This window comes from Octodon degus, unplaced genomic scaffold (genome assembly GCF_000260255.1).
Source record: "Octodon degus isolate 3935 unplaced genomic scaffold, OctDeg1.0 scaffold00021, whole genome shotgun sequence".
Taxonomy (NCBI): domain Eukaryota; kingdom Metazoa; phylum Chordata; class Mammalia; order Rodentia; family Octodontidae; genus Octodon; species Octodon degus.
The window spans coordinates 18,654,000-18,671,984 of NW_004524597.1; the positions used below are offsets into that span (position 1 = coordinate 18,654,000).

The following is a 17,985-nucleotide window of genomic DNA, read 5'->3' on the forward strand; positions in this document are numbered from 1 at the left end:
GCTCTCCGCCGCGGCGCTCACGCTGGCGGCCCGGCCCGCGCCCGGCCCCGGCCTCGGCCCCGGACCCGGTGAGTGAGCGAACCCAGAGCGGAGCCCGCCCGGGGGCCCCTCCCTCCTGCCTGTACCCCGGGACGTGTTCGCCGAGCCCCTCGGCTAGGCCTGAGCCCCCCAGTGGCCACCAGCCCCAGGAGGCCTGGCACTTCTCTGCGCCCCCGGCCCCCGGCCTGGACGCTCTTGTCGCCCCCGTGTCCCCGGCACTCCTTCGCCAAGCGCTGGCGACTGAACTTCTGTCCCGGACCCTATCAGGATCTGGTCCCCAAGTTCCTCAACAACAGCCCTCGGGGCGGGAGGGTTCCCCGCCTCCAGGCACTGTAGCCCCTAAGTTTCTCGGTGTCACCGCCCGGGACCAGGACGCCTTCGCCGAGCCTCACTGCGAGGCTCCTTTGCCTCCTGCCTACCCGCGGAACAGCGGGCACCCAGCCCTTCTGGCTAGTCCCAGCCGCGCCTGCTTGAGCGACCCTTTAACTTCTGCCTTAACAGCTGCCAAGTTGATTTGCTTGCTTGACCCCGCTAGAGACAAGTCCCGGTCCTGGGACGAACCGCTGTACCCATCCTGGATGGCCCCTACCTCTTCCGCCCCTGAGGCCTCTTTGAACTTCTCCAGTACTCAGGTGACCGTCCAGCAGCAAGAGAGAGAAAAGGAAAGGGCGATGGGGAACTTCTCCGTGCAGTGCCTAGGGTCTGAGTGTGTAATGCTGAGTCCCGTGTCCTGGGTAACACCACAGTTTAAACAGGTTACCCGGCTTGTGCTCCAGCTCCGAAAGCCAAGGCCAGGTCTTTTTGAGGTGGGATCCTGGATCGGAATGGGAGCTGGTACTTTGCTTAGTTAGCTTTCCCGCATCTTCCTGGTAGTAGAATCCTTTCTAAGTTAAAGAATGGGCAAGAGGGCGTTGTCTAGCCCAGTGAACTTTCTCTGCAGGTTGTTTGGGTGTTAAGCCTGGGACATTTGTGAAAGGGGAGGGAAGAGTTCATTACCGATCTGCTGGAGCAGAAAAACCAGCCTCTGGGTTCTCCACCCAAACTTAAGGACTTCGTTGTTGGAAAGACAGGATTTTTTGCTGGTGAAAGAAAACCCAAGGGTTGTTTTGTGCCAGGGATGATGTCGCAGGCCTGTAATCCCAGCATTCAGGAGGTTGTCGCAGGAGGATCGCTATAAGATCAAGGCCAGCTTGAGCTACATAGTGAGTTCAAGGGTAGCGTAAACTACATAGTGAGACCCAGTCCTCAAAAAAGCCCAAACAACAACAACACTAAGAGTTACTTCGTTTACACACCAACTTGGGTTAATGCCAGGACTTGGTGTTCTGTTTTGCTGTGTGACTTTGGGCTATGCCTGTGTGACTTTGAACCTCAGTTTCCTCATCTGTAAAGAGAGGTGGTGATGCTAATTCCCTTGCAGGGTGTTGTGAAAGATTAAATGATATACTGTTGGTAACACGTGTAGAGAAGGCAATCAACATATTTGAATAATACTTTATAAGTGTTTTGAAGTTACCAAGTGCTAGTAACCTCATTTACTCTGGGAATGCTGTAAGCTTCCTGTGTGATGAATCCCTGAAAAAGGCAAAGCTTAGGTTTAGATCAGTAGGACAAGGGTCTCCAAGCACTGCAAACCTGAGGCTCAGTAAGTAGTTTCTGAGTGATTGTTGCCTTCTATGAGACTTTTACAATTTGCTCATTTCTACTGTTTGTCTTATATGAGGAATGAGAGAGGGACATTCTGAGAGCCAGGATATGTCAACATAATTGTAACCTAGTAACCTCTTAGCTCCACTTTGCCATCTGTGTATTCAGGATTTAATGTCCTCTATGGAGAGAGAGGTATGGGTAGAAATAAACTGATTCTGCCTCTGGAAAGGTCAGAGTAATAGCTCTGAAAATTGTTTCAGTGAGCCAAGTCTGTGCTTATGTTTGTTGGAAAGTGGCATCTCTCCATTCACCTTTGCTTTGCTAGGTCAAATGTAGCAAGCAATTAACCAAAAAAAAAAAAAAAAAAAAATGTAGCAAGCAGCTTTTATGTAATTTAAACACTAAATAAATCTTAGTGTGAATCTTGGGGGGGGGGTCAGGGCAATAACCATTGTGATATGTAGCCCAAGTTCTTAATTCAGAGCTTCACTAGTTTCTAACCATCTTCATTTGGTTTCTAACCATTCTGATTCATTAGTGCTTCTGAGATCTTTCCTCTGTAGTTACAGAAGCAGTTTTAGAGATATACCACATGTTCTTCAGCATCACATCCTGTAAAGAGCGTATCCACTAGTTTTTAAAAGTCCTTTCCAATAAAAAACACGTTTTATGCTGAAGATAATGCCAAGCCTGCCATTTCATATTTTGTAATACTATAATTTTCTCTAAAATTTTGTGGATGGAAAAAATTATTCCAATACTTATATTCTGCACAATTTTGTAATATTTAAATTACTGGTGGTTTGCATTTTTGAATGCTGACTTTATAGAAACAGCTCATTCCCCATCAATGCTACTTCTAATTACAATGTATAGGCAACCGTGAATGATCCCACTTCACTCCATTCTCTTCCTTCCTTTACAACTGATAAGAAGGAGGATAGAGGGGCTGGAGAGATGGCTCAGTGGTCTAAAGCATCTACTCAGAACAAGCTTGGCAAAGCACAGGGACCGCGGTTCGATCCCCCAGCACCACATGCCAGCCAGCCCGCCCCCGCCCCCAGGTGGGCTGAGCTGGCCACACACACACACACACACACACACACAAAATGAATAAATGTTTTAAAAAATAAAAAAAAAAGGAGGATAGAGATTGAAGGGGGAATCTAGACTGCCCTCTGAGGAGGAAAGGCAGGGGAGCCATGGGGCTAATGGCCTCTCAGTAGTGGGTTCTCCTGTGGGATTTACTGACCTTTAGTGAAGGGCAGCGAAGGCTCAGTGGACTTGGGTTACTTGAGTTCTCTGTTTAAGGCAAATTGCTCAGGCAAACAGCTCCCTTGGGAGTGTTACAGGGCTTGTGTCTGCTAGGTGTGCATCAACAGAGCTTATCCATTCAGGTTACAGTTACCTTTTATAAATATGTAAGTTGATGTTTGTTCTTCCTTAACACTTCATCAGGAACTTGTTTCATTAGCAAGTAGTATATCTTGCCATAACACTGAAGAGATTAGTTAACATCAGACGAATCATTCTGTCTATAGTCTTGCCTCTTTTGGGGGCTTCATAGTGCTAATACTGGGGAGTTAAAGGTGTAAAACAGACCAACATTCATATCAGTTATTTGCATGCTCAAGATGAAGCACTATTTTGACTTGACATCAAAGAACTTTAATAATTCTATGAAAATTTGTTTTGACCTCTAGAGAAATAAATTAAATGTTTCAGATAAGCAGTGACCCCCTTTGTACATCTTAAATCAGTGATGTTGAACCTACGAACACATATGCTGTGGCAGGCTGTTTGTTACCACTGAAAGCACTAAAAGGCTCACTGTCTTTCTTTTTGTTTTTCTTTCTTTTTTTTTTTTGCAGTACTGGGGATTGAACTCAGGACCCTGCACTTGCCAGACAAGCACTTATTCCACTGAGCTATTTCCCCAGCCCTTAAATTAATGAGATGTTTTTTGTTTGTTTGTTGTTTTTTTTTTTTTTTTTTTTTTTTTTTGTACTGGGGTTTGAACTCAGGACCTTGCCCTTGCCAGGTCATTGTCTTAAAGTAAGAAAGAATTGCTACATTTAGGCTACTGCTAATCAAGAGCAAGTTGGTGCACTGGGTATAGATATTACTGACAGTACTTGTGGTTTAGTACAGTTATACTATAAGTAATAAATTATTATGATAAAATAGATTGCTTCACAGTATCCAGATCAGGGAGTTTTTTGTTTTGCTTTGTTTTTGAGACAGAGTCTTTCTATGTAGTTCAGGCTGGCCTTGAACATGCAGTGATTCTCTTGCCTCAGCCAACTCTGACTTTGTAGGGCAAAGGCAGCCATAGACAAAATATAAATGAGCAGAGGCATGACTGTGTTCCAATAAAACTTTATGGACAGTTTTAAATTTCATATAATTTTTATGTGTCATATTATCCTTTGAAATTTTCAAATTTAAAACCCAGTCTTGCTTGTGGCCATACCAAAAATGGGCCAGGTTTGGCCCTCAGGCTGTACTTTACCAAGTCCTGCTCTAGGGCCATGTGTTTGAATGTTTTTTTTACTGTTCACAGGTCTGAAAAAAGTGACAAGGAGGCTTTTAGTGATTGGAGGAAACTTTTACCATTTATTATTAATTACCTTTAAGATACACATGGAAGATCCACAGCAATAGAGAAAACAACGTAAAAGCAAAGATACATACAGGAGTCTGGCACAGTGGTGCACATCTGTAGCTCCAGCCACTTGGGAAGCTAAGGCAGGAGGGCCACTTGAGCCAAGGAATTCAAGTCCAGTCTGCACAATGTAATGAGTCCCCATCTTACGAAAAAAAAAAGACATATATATGAAAATTTTTCAATAATTTTAAAACTTAACCGTGATTTTTAAAAATAATACTGGTGAAGGAAAGTTCATGAACATACACTTGAATCTTTAATTAGACATTTGAAACGGATTTAAAGAGAAATTCAGTGTGGTTCAGTGCATAACATAAGGATAACAGTGCTTGCCTTGGAACTAGCCTATAGTGTGATTGTTCAACTATGCCTGCAGATGTTGCTTGGAACAAACGGTTATGAGATCTGTTTCTCAGAGGAAAGCCCAGGCAGCAGGTGGCACCAGCCCTGAGACCTAGAAAAACAACCAGAAGGAAAAAAGAAAGACAGAAAACAAACTTGTCACTTTCCTAGGCAGTTAATTTTTATTGCTCTGGTTAATTTTTATTGTCATATATAAAGTGATCTTGCAGAATAACAGTGTGCTTAGTATGGCTGATTATTTTGTTTTAATTAAAACATTTTTGAAAAACAAAATGAAATAAACATACCAACTCAATTGTGTTTGTAATGTGGAACACTTAATGCAAAACATTCAAGAGAGGCCAGAAGCTTGAATCTGTAACTTTTGTCTGAAGGTTTGCCTCCCAAATAGGACAACCTAGCAGAACTTGAAGATGTCCTTAGAAAAATACCTACATAAATTCTGAGATGAGATTTCTTTGAGCCCCTGAACACCACTTGGAGGTTAGTCTTTGCTGGCTCCTTGTACAGTGTCATAGGGGTGAGAAAGATGATTGACATTCTTTCCATTTAGTGTGACCTTGAGACTCCAGGAAGTGTTCATCTCCAAGGAGCAGTCTAATGTCACTTTTTACTCCCTCTCTTATCGTTGTTTTCTTTTGAAGAGGGCAGTGCCTCTTCCCCAAACCTCAGCTTTGTAGTCACTGTTTGGATTCAGACTGAACAGGGACACAGAGAGGCCACTGTAGTTATGTCCGTTTCTTCCTACATCTCAACCACTGTACTGAAACTTGCCTTCTCCTTTTCCCAGGGACTGGCTCTAAAATCTTTCTAGATATATACATCCTTAGACTGGATGTGTATTAGTTTGAAGAGGAGTGAAGTTGGATGCTATCTTAGGTTGAGGCCACCTCACAGGAAAAGTTGTTGTTCTCCCTCCTACTCCAAAACAGGATCCTCTTGGGGCTATCTTCTGCTGGGCCCAGCTTCTGCTTTCCCGTGCGGTGGATTTAATTCCTGGCAAGTTGCCAAAGCATTAAACTTTTATTGTTCAATTTACCACAAGGGTGGGGCCTTGCTTTTAGTGGGCTGAGGAGGCTGTGGCTGTTTCCAAACCCAAGTGTCACACCACATTAGCAACTGCAGACTTTTGAGGGCTGCATTTCTTTCAGTTTGGTTAGATTCTTGGTTAGAACCAGAACAGTATACTCACACTTGAAGTTTTAAAGCTAGGAAATTGTAAAAACAGCATAGCAACTTTTAAAGATGATTCATAATGGTTAGCTATCAACATATGTGACTGACCTTGTGTGGTTTATGTCTTTTGGAATACAGATACATTAAATGGGCGTGCAGTTAGTTTCCTTATCCCAAAGTCAGATGACAACATGGGGACCAAGAAGTTTTCTTCTAGCATAGCAGAAATTGTTAACCAATCCCATTACAGTATGTAAATTACTTGCTGCTGTTCAATCTATAAAAATTCATCTTCAAAGAAGATTATTGGGCTGGTAAAAATATTTTTAATAATGACCACAGAAGCCATATTTGTTTTTCTTTGATGTTCTTCCGAAGACTCTTCTGGTTCTAATCAGATTGTTCCCACATAAAATACAGTGGAAATCTACAATAATAAAATCCCTATTTCTATGTCTGCGGGGAAATAAACAGGATGGGGGACTGTCTTTTTAAGGGGTTTTCCCCTTGCCTTTCCCCAGACCCAAAGCCTCTATTACTGGTGGGTGTTTTGGCATCAGTTAAGGGCCTTCAATCCTTCCCTCCCTCCATGTTTTGCTCTTTCATTAAAGTGTTTCTGTTGTCTAATTATATCCTTTCAATCAAATTAGAGACTGCAGCATCTGGTGAGGGCTCTAACTGCTGCCATCTGCACCTCGTATATACAGGCCTTTTCAGCTGAGAATCACTCAATTTTCAAATGGCAGGAAGAGATTTGAAAAAAGTTTGGTTGGAGAGGATAACTTTAAGAGGAACATCTTCAAAGGCTGGATAGGCTGCCCTTCTTGCTGTGATGTGTGCATGCCCACGCAGAACTTCATTGGCTTGGGTATCCAAAGATTCCTGCTCAGAGTTTCTGGCACATGAAGGGTTTATCTGATGCTCTTAGCTGAAATGATTAGGCCTGCCCCTCCCTATTATGGCTTTGAAGGAGCCTGGGTGGAGCTGAGATTTTTCTCTCCTGAGAACAATCTTTTGTTGTATGACCACTGGTTAATGGATGTGACACTTTCTGTTTGACCATTTCTTCTAACCTAGTGATTTCAACAGAAGCAGGTTTTATCCCAGGGGGAATTTAGCAATACACAGAGGCAATTTTGACTGCTACAGCTGAGAGGGTGCTATCAGCTGTTTAGCAAGCAAAAGCTACGGATCCTGCTAAACATCTAGAATGCACAGGTCAACCACCCTCCATAACCCATCCTAAAATGTCAGCAGTGCTGAGGCTGAGAAATGCTGTCCTAATTGTTTTTTGTTTGTTTTTTTTTTTTCCTTTTATTATGGTCTAGGAACAGGCAACTCTGATCAACATCTTTTGTCACTCTTATGAGAGTAAATTTTTCAGTATGTACATCTGAGCTCCTTTAGCATTTATGTAAACAGTGTTTAAGAAACCTAAGTGGAATAAGGTTTGTGATTCACTATGTCTTTCTAGTCTCTCTAGAGAGTCAGATTGCCAAATTAAATATAGGCTGGCTACTTAAATTTGAATTGCAGATAAATACCAATAATTTTTTAGTATAAGTCTGTCTCATGTAGTATTTGGAAATAAAGTACTTAAAATTATTCAGTAGTCAAGTTAGGGTTACGGAGAAAAAAATTATTGAGTATTTACCTGAAACTCAAATTCAGCTGAACATATGATACTTTTTTTTGCTAAATTTGGCAAACCAAGATTCATGAAGTACTATGTGAGACTTTAAACCTTGGATAATCAAAATTATTCTGTTGTCCACTGCCTTATTCTTGTTACTCCAAAGGGCTAGAGGTGACAGCACTGCTAGTTCCGGCCTGTTCAAAAACCAATGCTAAAATGAGTCCTTCCTTCTACCCTAAACTGACTTCTTGGCCAGAAGATCTAAAATCCGTATCTTGATTGTATTTTTATGTTAGAACCAATTAACAGTTACTTATATGTCTACTAACCAGAACTCATCCCTGTGACAGATTACAGAAGCCTACAACTTTCTTGCTTCAGAGTTTACTTTGAAGATGTACTCTAGAGAAATGTTACCTACCTATCAATGAGCTCTGCCCGCTGAAGAACGCTCGTTTTGCTTGCCCATCCCATATCAGCTAAGAAAAGCTGAAAAGCCCAGAGCCTGGCTTCCATGGACCATGGCCTACTCTTCAGGACTCCATATTGGAGAAATTTCTTGTCATCACACATTAAAAGTAGGTCACAGGCAGTACTGATAAAAATTGCCCACATTTGATCCCTGGCTCCACATGTCACGCTGGCCCCGCCCTTCCCGGGCACACTGAACTGGCCACAGAGTCCAGGTATGGTGGCACCCACCTGCAATCCCAGCATAGGGGAGGCTGAAAACAGGAGGATCACTATGAGTCTGAGCAGTATAGTGAGACCTTGTACCAAGTACATTAAAAAAAAAAAAAATTTGTCCACAAGCTGAATTATATATGAAGTTTATTACTTCATTTTAGTCTGAGATCCTTATGTAGTATGAAATAGGAATATTCAAGTGACAGGCAAGGTGTGGATTTGAACCAGCCATTTCTTACTGTGAATTCAGAAAATAAAAAAGGTATATTCATTAAAAATAGGGTATAATTTATCTATTATATGTGACTTCACCACTGATTTCCTTTGAATAGCAGAGTCCTCTAGTTTAAATAACAAGTATTTGACTTTCATTTTTTTATTTTATCCCGAAACCGGGGATTGAACTCAGGCCCTTGAGCTTGCCATGTATTTGACTTTTAAATACTTGAGTTACATAAAATTTCTTGAAACTTCTCATTAAAGATTTAGGTCAGGAGGCTGACATAAAAGTATAAATTGGTAAGAAAACTTGGGCACTTGGAATGTGTCTGTAACAGATTCCCCTTAACCTCTACTCCCCGTTACCTACTCCCACATTCTACAAACATTGACCAGCACCCTCTGTGTGGTCTGACCTTGCTGAGATATAAAGGTAAGATCCTTAGGGTTGAGGGTAGAGCATGTGCTTAGCATGTGCAAGGCCCCAAGTTCAGTCCGCAGCACCATACACACAAAAGAAGGAACAGCTGAGTGGGTGAGGGGCTGGGAATCTGGAAATGTAGTGCAGCAATACGAATGCTTGTGAAGCATGCATGGGACTCTGAGTTTGATTGCCAGCACTCGGGGTGGGTGGGGAGTAGGGGAGAAGGGGATAAGATTATTAAGAAACATAGGCTGTTGGAAGCAAGGCTACGTGCTTTTTGAGCAATTACAGTTTAAGATGATCAAACCTGTAAGATCTGTGACAGGTACCATGTCACTTGTGTTAGATCTCCACATTCCTGTAGGAGTATGATAATATCCATTCTAGACCTAGCATTGAATAGTTCACCTTTTATCTTTTTGGTTTTTTAGAGCTGACTTTTAATGAACTGAGGTGTTTATTTGTCTATCTGTCAGAAAGCTGGATTTGACACTTTAAATAGTTTATGCTTTCCATAAGCAAAAGCTTTCTAGTATGAAATTCTATTTCAAGATTGAGATGGCTTTTATAAATATCTGAAGTAGATCCATTTGTATTTGTGTATTATATTGATAGATAAATGGTTTACCATCCAAGTATGATAGAATATGTTTGATTGGTACTGGCAGTAAAATCCATCCAAGTATTTTGCTTAATTAATGAAATGGTTTTCTTTAAGTTTTGCTTTTCTCTTCTGACTTCATAATGTCTAGGAGGCTTGGCTTAATCCCTGTATATGTTACAGAGTTAGATGGTGACAGGTTAGTGGTCTTTTTTTTTCCTCTCAAGAACTATGGGGGTTAGGGGCGTGCTCAGTTGTAGAAAATATGCTTTTGTGAGGCCCTTGGTTCAACTTTCAAGCACCATAAGAGAAAAAAATAAAAACAAAAGAATCCTCTTTTGGGCTTTCATTCACTGATTGTTTGTGTTTACAATATCTTACATGGAAAAATGAAATTCCTCAAGCACTACTGCATATTCATGGTGTCTATTCCTGGCAAAACACATGTACTTTACAGTGACAACCATGACATGTTTTCCAGTGGGCCCTGTTTGGGTAGGAGGGGAGCTTCAGATGAGAGCCAGATGGGAACAGAGTAGCACCCAAGCCCTTGTATTCTGGACCATCTTTGCCTCAACAGTTGTTATTTTGCCTTTTTATTTAACAATAAGGCTCCCTCATTGAAGTGTCTTTAGGGATCTTACAAATTTAAACTTCTAGTCCAATGCTTATCATAGGTTTACGTTTTATTTTGAAATAGTATTTTAAATAATTCAGTATTTTCTCTGTTAATAAACATAAATAAATTGGAGAGTCAAATAGATTTGAACGTTTCCAAAAGTAATTTAGTTAAGGGGCTGGTGAGATGGCTCAGTGGTCTAAAACACCTACTTAGAACAAGCTTAGCAAAGCACAGGGACCACAGTTCAATCCCCCAGCACCACATGCCAGCCAGCCCCGCCCCCTGTTGGGCTGAGCTGGCCACACACACACACACACACACACACACACACAAATAAAAAATAAAAAAAAAAGTAATTTAGTTAAAATTACTTTGAGGAGCATATCTTGTTCTGTTTTTGTGGTTGTATGCCTTTGTCTTTGTGTGTGTGCGTGTGTGTGGGGGGGTTTGATACCAGGACTTCATACATCTTAAGCACATGCTTTACCATTGAATTACCCCCCCAAGCCCTGTTAATGTTTTTAAAGACATTGTCTCATTAAATGAAAAGGAAGATCTAAAAGATATTTTAATGGAAAACCTACTGATATTTAAAAATTGCAGTATTTATTTGGTAATTCTACTTTGGGCAGAAGTACAACTTGTTCTATGGCCATTTTGCATAGTTAATACATAATCCAGGAGCACAATACATGACTGTCTATCTTGGTTTTAGTTGACTAGATTTATTGCTGATTGAGTATATGATTCTTGAAAAGAAGCTAGGGTAGATCAATTGCAAATCAACATGCTAATATACTATTTCAAGATGTTTAATTTTTTTTTAAACTATGGGAAATTTGGAATACATAAGAATAGGAGACTAAGGGCCAGCCAGATAGCTCAGAGGACTAAAGTGCCTGCTTAGGCATAGCACAGCGGCTCAGGTTTGATCCTGGCATGCCTTGCCAGCCTCACCCCCAGGGTGTGCTGAGATGGTGATTGAGACTGGGTGTGGTGGCACGCACCTGTAATCCCAGCGTTTGGGAGGCTGAAAACAGGAGGATCACTAGGAGTCTGATCTACATAGTGAGACCCTGTAGACCCTGTCCTAAATACATTTAAAAAAAAAAAGTAAAGAAGAAAAAAGAATAGGAGACAAAGGAAGTCATATGTATCCATTTCTCAACTTCCAGGTTATCAACAATGGCCAAACCTCTTTGTTCCTCTTCACCACGTTATTTTTTAAATTAATTAATTGATTAATTGTTTTTAATACACATTTGCATGTATAATGTTTACATTCCTTGTGGGGGTTTGTTAATGTGTACAACGGCACATTCATGATTCCTTTTTCATCTCTCTTCCCTTCTTTCCCCTACCCCTCCCTACATCTTTGTCTCCTTCACTTTTGAAAAAAAATCTGTCTGCCTGTTTCCTATTATTTATCATTTATTTTGCTCTTTATAATTTGAATTTCTTATATAAGAGAAATTATGCAATATTTAAGTGGTTGTTTTTTTTTTTTTTTTTGTTGAACTTTTTGTGGAACCAGGGGTTGAACTCAGGCCCTTGCACTTGCCAGGCAAACGCTTATTCTACTGCGCTAACTCCCCAGCCCTGCAATATTTAGGTTTGTATTTTACTTGACATATGGTCTTAAGGGTCACTCATTTTCCTACAGATGATTCAAATTTGTCTTTCTTGTTGTCCAGCTAGTCCTCCATTATGTATAAATATCAGATTTTCTTTATCCATTTGTTGATGGACATATAGGCTATACCCAAGATTTTACTATTATAAATTGTGCTGTTATAATGAGGAATATGCATGTATCATTGTAATATGTCTATGTTATTTTGTAACAGATCTCCAGGGGCCAGGGAGATGGCTCAGTAGAATAAGTGCTTCCCTGGCAAGCATAAGGGCCTGAGTTCAATCCCCAATTCCGTAAATAAATAAATAAATAAAAATAAAAATCTCGCATATCATTGCATCTGTAAATATCTGAGTATATTTCTCTAAATGATAATTATTCTTTTAAAAACTTCAGTAGTCGGGGCTGGGGAGATGGCTCAGTGGAATAAGTGCTTCCCTGGCAAGTGCAAGGGCCTGAGTTCAATCCCCTGTTCCACCAAAAAAAAAAAAAAAAAAAAAACTTTAGTAGTCTCATAATATACCCCAAAATTAATAATTCCTTAATGTCATCAAGTATCTATCAGGATTCAAATGTTCTTGGTTATCTCTTTATAGTTCAATAAGAACCTAAGTAAGGCACATTTAGAAGGTGTGTCTTTTCTTTCTTTCTTTCTTTTTTCTTTTTCTTTTTTTTTTTTTTTTTTTGAGGAAAGGTCTAGCTTTGTGGTGCAGGCTGGTCTTGAGCTCTCAGTGATCTTCTTCAACCTCTGGAGTGCTGGAATTACAGGCATGTGGCACCACATTTGGCCTTATTATCCTTTAGTTTTACCCTCTTTCCTTTTTGCAATTTGTTGTTTTATTTAATATGTAGTTTCTTAGCTGTGTATGATGGCTTTTTACTTATCAGTTACATCATCTGAGACTTTTGAATCTTAGTTTAATTTTGTTAGATCTTGAAATGTCTTAGAACAGTATTTTGAGTATTAGAGGGTTTTTTGTTTTTTGTTTTTAGCAGAACCAGGGATTGAACTCAAGCCCTTGTGCTTGTCAGGGAAGCACTTATTCCATTGAACCATCTCCCCAGCTTTGAGTATTAGAGTTTTATTAGAGTATTGAATATTTTTGGTTTAGACTGTAAAAGGACATTAAGATCATCTGGGTCAAATCTCTTCATTTCATAGGTAAATAAGCTGAGGGGGAAAAAACCAAGGGTCCCAGTGTTTGGGTGGTTTACTCAAACCATAGAATGTCAGCCACTTACCTGGTTTCGTTTCCTCTTATTCCAGTATTTACTAAGTGTAAAGGTCCTAACTGTATTCTCCCCATTGTAGATCTGATAACCTCTTTCCAAGTTATCACAGAAATCAGTATGAAAAGTGAAAGAATATTGTGTTGTAGTCTCATGATGTTGGGTGGAGAAGGTTTGTCATCACTGTCTTACCAGGATCACATACTCTTTTACCATAATGTTGTGTGTAACCAATCATCCTGTAGTGCTCTGAATTGTTTAAAGGCTAAAGGTAGCTTGCTCCAGAACATGGGCTTGGAAAATGTACCCACAGGGCACCAATCTATAGTTGAAACCCAACAAAGTAGCAAGTGTGCTGTATGTACACTTAACAACATTGTTATACTGCCCTCTGAGTAGTAAGAAGAACTTTTTCACCACAAACTACCCACCTACCAAATTTCATAGACATTTAAAAAAGGCAGAAGATATTGTCATTGGAAAGTGTTTTCTGCTTCTTACTTTAAGATGCTGGAAGTGAATTTAATGTGTATTGCCTCATGTTAATTCCAAACCAGGTTAAGCCAGCCAGATTTCTTCCAACATAGGATCAACAGAGATGCTAAGTTGTTTCACATAGAACAGAGACTTGGTGGGGAAAAAAAACCCCAAAACACCAGGGAGAGAGAGACTGTCACAAGAATTCTGTGCAGAGATCCAACGTGTAATTTTACCAGAAAACCGTAAAATTAAAAAAATTGAAAATTTTTTAAATTTAATATAGAAAAATACTTTTTTTTTCCTTCTTTTTTCCCCTTCCTTCCCTCCCTTCTTTTCTTTTATTTCTTTACAGGATTTCACTGTGTAGCCGGGGCTCAAATTTTATGATCTTCCTGTCTCAGCTTCAGGTATACATTACACTAGGATAGTAGTTTTGAACAAATAGTGTGCTAGTCAATGTTCCATTACTGTAATAAATGACTGTGATAATTAACTTATAAGAGAAAAGATTTATTCCAGTTCTCAGTTTGGAGGTTTTAGTTTCTAGTTGGTTGGCTCTATTGCTTTTGGACCTATGGTAAGGCAGTACATCATGGCTAGAGTATGTTTTGTAATAAAACTGCTTACCTTTTGGCCAGGAAGTAAAAGAAAGGAAGAGCAAGGGGTCCCACTGTCCCATTTCAAGGCACACCCCAAATGACCTAGGACATCTCACTAGGCACCACTTACAGCTTCTTCCACCTCCCAGTAATGAACTAGAGACCAGCCTTTTGGAGATACTTTTGTGTTCTGTTTTGTTTGAAACAGGGTTTTTTTTTATATATTTCAGATTCGCCTTGAACTCACTATGTAGCCCATGGCTACCTTTCTGCCTCAGTTTTCCAAGTGTTGGGATTATAGGTGTGCATCACTGTTCCCAGTTTAAGCCTTTTTTTTTTTTTAAGTACTGGGGATTGAACCTAGGACTTTCACACTGAGCTATATCCCCAATTTATTTTTATTTTGAGGTAGTGTCTCATTAAGATGTGAAGTTGCCCAGGTTGAGCTCACACTTATGATCATCCTGCCTCAGTCTCCCAGACATTTAGATTACAGATGTGTTACTACCTACCATGCCTGACTGGAAGACATTTAAAATCCAAACTCTCTAACATTGCAATTAGGAATAACCTAGTTATAGAGCTTCATGTATACTGCATTCTTCAACTTTATTAAATTTTATTAAGTAATGTTTTTAAGATTAATCGCTGTTTTCCTACTGCTATTTCATACATGTCATGTTTTAATTTTTTTTTTTTTTTCTGTATTTAGGACAGGGTCTACAGGGTTTCACTACATAGATCGGACTCAGTGATTCTCCTGTTTTCAGCCTCCCAAGTGCTGGGATTATAGGAGCGCGCCACCATGCCCAGTCTCAATTGCCCCAGGGGTGGGCCAGCCCAGCACACCGGAGGTCAAACCCTGGCTGCTGTGCTCTGCCTAAGCAGGCGCTTTTGTCCACTGAGCTATCAGGCTGGCCCAGAAGTTTTAATTATTTTAAAAGAACACCTTGTTGTACTTTCAAATTGTTTTATAATCTAGACATCTTTTACTTTTTTTATACTTATTATACTACAAATTTACAAGGAATGGGGTTTTGTCTGTTTACCATTGTTTCTTACAAAGTGATGTGGGCATGGATGAGGCTGTGTTCAGTGCCTATCACTAAGAAAAATACTGTAAGCCAGGTGTAGTGATATGTGCCAGTAATTCTAGCAATCAGTAGGCTGAGCAGGAGGATCATGAATTTGAATTCAGTCTGTGAGTTCAAGGCTAGCCTGGACTACATAGTCTCAAAAATTCAAAATGACAGCAAAATAAGACATAGGGTATTTTGGCACCCGAGCCAGCATTTCTTCTAGCTGCCTTTCTTTGGTAACCCTCTAGCAACTGGTCTCCCTGGCCTAAGTTTTGTCTCTGTAGTTCCTTTTCCCAAAAGCTAGACTGTTACCTATGTAAAACATTTTAAAAAGGGCTGAAGATATACCTCAGTGCAATCCTCAGTACCACCAAAGCAATTAAACAAAAAACTCACCAGGGCCTGGGAGATAGCTTGGTAGTCTAAGTGCCTGCCTGGTAAGCACAAGAATCTGGATTCGATCCCAGAACCACATCCCCTGCCAGCTCTGGAACCCTGGGTGTGCCATACTGACCCCTGAAACTGGGTGTGATGGTATACACCTGTAATCCTAGTGCTTGGGAGGCAGAGATAGGAAGATCACTATGAGTCCAAGCTGCTAGTGAGACCCTGTACCAAATAAATAAATCTAAAAAGAAAGAAAAAAAATGAACAAGACCTCACCAGCACCTCCCTCCCCTCCCACACAGAACACCCTAACATAAGTCACATCATGCAGTTTTTCTGCTCAGAACCTTCCAGAGGGCTGGGAGTATAGGTCAGTGGCAGAGCACTCATCTACCATGCATGAGGCCCTGAGAGGAGGGAGGGAAGGAGAACAAAGCAAAACTAAAAGACCTTGCAAGTGGCTTCCCTTCATAGTTAGAGCAAAAGCCAAAATCCTGTTTATATAATCCTGAAGACCCTTCCTGTCCTGACCTTCCTTGAAGACCCTTCCTGTCCTGGCCTTCCCCTCCTTACTTATTAACCCCTTCCAATCAGGTAAGAGGAACAATTTTATAGTTCCCCAAACCTGCCAAGCACTTGTCCTTGCTGTGTCCTTCTCCAGTAACACTTCTCGGCTTTTTAAAAAAAAAAAAAACAGAGTTTGCTGCATCCCTTCCTCTATATCTTTGCTTGGATACCTATCCTGTTCTTTCTTATAGCACTTAGCACTGTCTGACATTAATCTTGATTGCTTTAGTAATAATGCATCTCCCCTATTCGCTTGTGAGCTCCATGAATACTATACAGGGTGTTTATCACTGTGGTTCCAGTGCTGTGAAGAGTCAGGCCCATGCAAAGTACTACATATTTGATGAATTAGAGAATAATGAGCTACACTTTAGGTTTATATCTTTTACTTATTCTCTTTCACTGAATACATGATTATACAAGGGGCCAAGTGATTTTTTTTTCTCTTTTTTCCTTATGGTTGAAGCCATCTCATACTTATTTAGAGCTTATGTCAGTTTCACAGCAGTAGAAAACAAGAGAGAAGGGGTCCTCATTACCTAGTACACACTCTAGTGTTCTGATGCATTCAGGATGCCCAGATAACTTTAATCCAGAATATTGTAACTCAGTGCTGGCAAACCTTTTAGAGACTCAGTGCTCAAATTACAACCCAAAACTCACTTATTGCAAAGTGCCAACACTGCAATTAAACCTGAGTACTGAGGTTTTAGTTTAGAAAAAAACAACGCATACAATTCATGACCTCATTGTCTAGAAGGCTGTGTGTGCTCTCTGAGGCACGTATATCATAGGCCTACCATCACAATATTTGTTTTCTTCACAATTGATATGTACTGGCAAGTTTGGTAAGTAAACATAAAAATCTAGTACACTGCCTCAGTTTCCCTAGGGAGACTGAGAATAAGATTAGGTCTGAGGAACAGACTCAAACAAACAAGTCTGCTTTTTCCCATTCCTGCTCTCAGATGACATTTCATCCCCATTCATGAGACTGGCACATGTGTGGATGGCTGCCACATTCTTTTGTATTACAAATCAAGTCATCTGAGCCTCTGGGAACGTGTTGCTCTGTATTGCCAAGGCCATGCATTGGTTGGCTTGCATTTCTGGCTCCTGGGTCACTCCTTTCCATTTTCTTGAAAAATTCATTTTTATTGTATTATAATTAAAGCATGCAACCTGATGTTTTGATGTATAAGAATCATTGACACATAACAGTTAAAATTCTAGCAATTGGTACAGGTTTATTTGATGTTCTTAGGATTGTCTAGTCTAGGGCTAGGGATATGGCTCAGTGATAGAGCTCTTGTCTACCATTCACAGGGGTCTGTGTTTGCTCCCTAACCCCACCAAATGTAAAACAGACATCTAGTCTAAAGACTTCCAAACCCAGTAATAAAACAGAATCACCTGGGCAACTTTTTATAAATACAGGTTCCCAGATCCTACTCAGCTTGAGTTTCTAGCTGCAGTGGTAGATAAAAATTATGTCAATTTGAAAAGTTTAGATGCTTAATTCAGCACGGGGCCAGAGTCCTACTTTATAAACTCCTGAGTTTGTGAAAGAAGAGGGCATAGAGATGGCATGGGTGAATAGCCTGCATACAATATAAGGGAGGAAAAGAGGCTTGCTTCCCCCCCCCTTTTGCTCTTGTTGCTTTTGCTGTCTTCTACTGCCTTGAACTGTTGCCCCTGTGCTGTGCCACCCTGCCTTGGAGCCAGCTGATAATGGACTGAAACCTCCATAAACTGAGCTAAAATAAACCTTTCCTTTCTTAATTTTGTTTCAGCAAGGAAAGAAAAGTAACCAAACTTTGGATTTGGGGTAGGACTCTGATGTCATACCTACTACATACATTCATATTCATTCTCTTCTCTCTCTCTCTCTCTCCCTCCCTCCCCCCCACTTTCTTTTCCTC

At 40.4% G+C, this 17,985-nt stretch overlaps 1 protein-coding gene across 1 annotated transcript in view; it reads left to right on the forward strand.

The window, feature by feature from the left end:
- Position 1: 1 nt before the first annotated feature.
- Kremen1 (kringle containing transmembrane protein 1) overlaps positions 2-17,985 on the forward strand; it is a gene marked incomplete at its 5' end in the record, with an annotated part of 75,537 nt that continues 57,553 nt past the window's right edge. Inside the window, one exon of the mRNA XM_004628173.2 lies at positions 2-68. Coding sequence (XP_004628230.1) covers positions 2-68 — 67 coding nt within the window. The remainder of the gene's footprint in view (positions 69-17,985) is intronic.